A 2,500-nucleotide genomic window follows, 5' to 3' on the forward strand; every position below is an offset into this window, starting at 1 on the left:
TGTTGAGCTGCAATTGGTGCTTCATATGTTACCAAAAAATAGCCTTTACGCGGAATAGTGTTGTAGAGTTAATCCTTCTAAAAACAGTCTTTTAAAATTTCTGAAACTGGGTTTAGCCTCCCTAACGTGGTTTTTTTTCTTCCGGCAGGGAAATTATGTCAACAGAGAGATTAGGCTTTGTGTTTGCCAGCCTTGGCGAATAGGTGACAAATGACGTAAAATTGAAAATGTTTCATTGAGTTGGGTCAGAAGCCCATAGTTAGGAACGTACAACTTCATTGTATCTGTGGAACGGTGTCTTTACAGACCGAGTTATTGTTAGAGTGATTTCCCCGCGAAACCAGACCTTTCCAGCTAATCGCAAGTCTGGCATCAGAAATTACTACCCATGAGATTGAGAATGGCCGGTCGTGAAAGCCAAATCTTATTTAAGAACTCGTCTAAAAATAGCTCGGTCTGTGAAAATGCCGTTAGATGGACCTCATATTGGAGTTGCATTCTCCTGGTCGGGTCAGGAGAGTAGAACTTTGATCCTCGACTTAACGACCGTTTTACTCAGATCTAATGGACCATTTCCGAGTTGCTGTCTGTCTCGGTTTCAAAGTGAGTCTTGATATTCAACAATAGACCATTTTCGAATCCTCACGGCTAGACTAGATCTAGCATGAAATGGAGGCTAATGTGGGCAAATCAATTTGCATTTGAAAAGATTTGCCCGCATTAGTCTCCGTTCCAAGCTAGATCCAGTCCAGCCGTGAGAATTTGAAAATGGTACATTGAAAGGGAAATGAGTTTGATCTGCATAAGAATACCCAACTCATTTCCATTTGAATGGTTGAGCACCAGGACTCGCTTTGAAACTAAAGCACGCGGCAACGCGGAAATGGGCTATTACTTTTATTGCTTAATTTACTCAATTGTGACCTAAAGGAGACAGTGTACGTTAATTGGCCAACAGACACAATTCTTGGTTTCCATCCACGTGATGAGGCGGCCATGTTGGTGTACAAAACAAAAGGAAATGGTTCCACAAGTTTTGCATAATAATAGAGTCAAATTCCCAAAAGACATTTTACAGCATTGTTCTGTACATCAACATGGCCGCCGTGACGTCAAATAGAACCCGTCAAAACTATCTGAGAAGACGATTATTCGAAGGAGAGGGCCCTCGGTCTGAGCTCCTGATCGGACAAACAGCAATTTTTCAAGTCGACGTTTGCCGTTCGCCATTGACGCAAAGCTCAGAGCGAGTTTCAATCGAGTGTCGTAAAACCAAAACCAAAGTAATTACTTTGGCCAATCAAAAAAAAAAAAAAAACGGAGACAATCCGGTAAACCAATCAAAACTCGAAGTAATTATACACGTAGCCGACACAAAGCGCGGGAAAATGTGCAAGCGTGAGCCACGATTAGTTTTGGTTTCACTTCTGATTGGTTGAAAAAATGGCGCGAGAACTTTGAACCAATCACTGAGTGAAGCAAAGCTTAATCTTTGGATTATTCGACATTAATGTAATTGGGTGATGAGGGACATTCTTCTAAGTCTCTGTCTTTTGCGTCAGTTTCCGAACCCCCCTGTTTGTCTCCTTTGTTATTGTTGGCAGTGAGATTCATGTAAACTCTGCCTTGAATGCAGTTTTCGTACATCCTGTCCAGTTGATGATAATGATACTTTTGCACATCAATGGGAACTTTTCCCATTTCCTTATCAAATGGTGTTGAATATTCTCTATCGTCATTGTCTTCATCTAAATCCATCGCAACGTCGGCGTCGGCGGCATCACGTTCAAGCGTGGCCGTATTAGAAGGTACAAGTCTTTCTTTGTCTTGATTGTTGTAAATAGCGTGACCTTCTCTTCGCTCCGCGCTGTTTTCACGTCCACTTGTCGTCCCAGGTTGGATTTCATTCTGTATTTCAACTGGTACGAGGTAATCGTCTTCGACTTGAGCCTGATTGCCTTCCATGTCATCCCTACGTGGTTCCGCACCTTTCCCTGTTCCACCATAATCTATTGGCTTACTTCTCGCCGACATTCCATATTCGTTGAATGTGACATCTTCTCGTAAGGCCTTTTTCTTCTTACTTATCTTTCTCGCGCAGCATCTAAAGCAGGCTAAAAGTACCAAGACTACAACAAGCATCAAACCGGATCCAAAGCACACACCGTACAGGAAGGTCTGGTTACCGAGAAGCTTTTTGATTTGGTCCCACACGGACGCATTTGGTCGGTCCGCTTGTGTAGCCGCCACAGTGCTTACTCCTGAATCCAAGATAAAGAATGATAGAAGAACTTGAGCAAGTTAACACCTTTGCGGCTAAAACAAAACCCGCTATAAATTAACCGATCTCTGCCTAGTCAACAAGCACAAAGCTTCAGATTGTGGGTAACGTGCGATCAGGCGTGCTTTTCTTTAGGCAGCGTTTACATGAACGCGGTTTGGAAGTGTTTACACGGAACCGTTTTCTCCAGAAAATCAAAATCGTGATGGTATAAGCGAG

The 2,500-nt window shown here is 42.8% G+C and overlaps 1 protein-coding gene across 1 annotated transcript in view; it reads right to left on the reverse strand.

Moving 5' to 3' along the window:
* Window positions 1–2,500, reverse strand: part of LOC137999699 (uncharacterized) — a 21,836-nt gene that overhangs the window by 280 nt on the left and 19,056 nt on the right. Inside the window, exon 2 of the mRNA XM_068845556.1 lies at window positions 1–2,261. This exon is cut by the window's left edge and continues 280 nt beyond it. Coding sequence (XP_068701657.1) covers window positions 1,498–2,261 — 764 coding nt within the window. The 3' untranslated portion in view covers window positions 1–1,497. The remainder of the gene's footprint in view (window positions 2,262–2,500) is intronic.

Source organism: Montipora foliosa, chromosome 4 (assembly GCF_036669935.1).
Source record: "Montipora foliosa isolate CH-2021 chromosome 4, ASM3666993v2, whole genome shotgun sequence".
In the NCBI taxonomy this organism is placed as follows: domain Eukaryota; kingdom Metazoa; phylum Cnidaria; class Anthozoa; order Scleractinia; family Acroporidae; genus Montipora; species Montipora foliosa.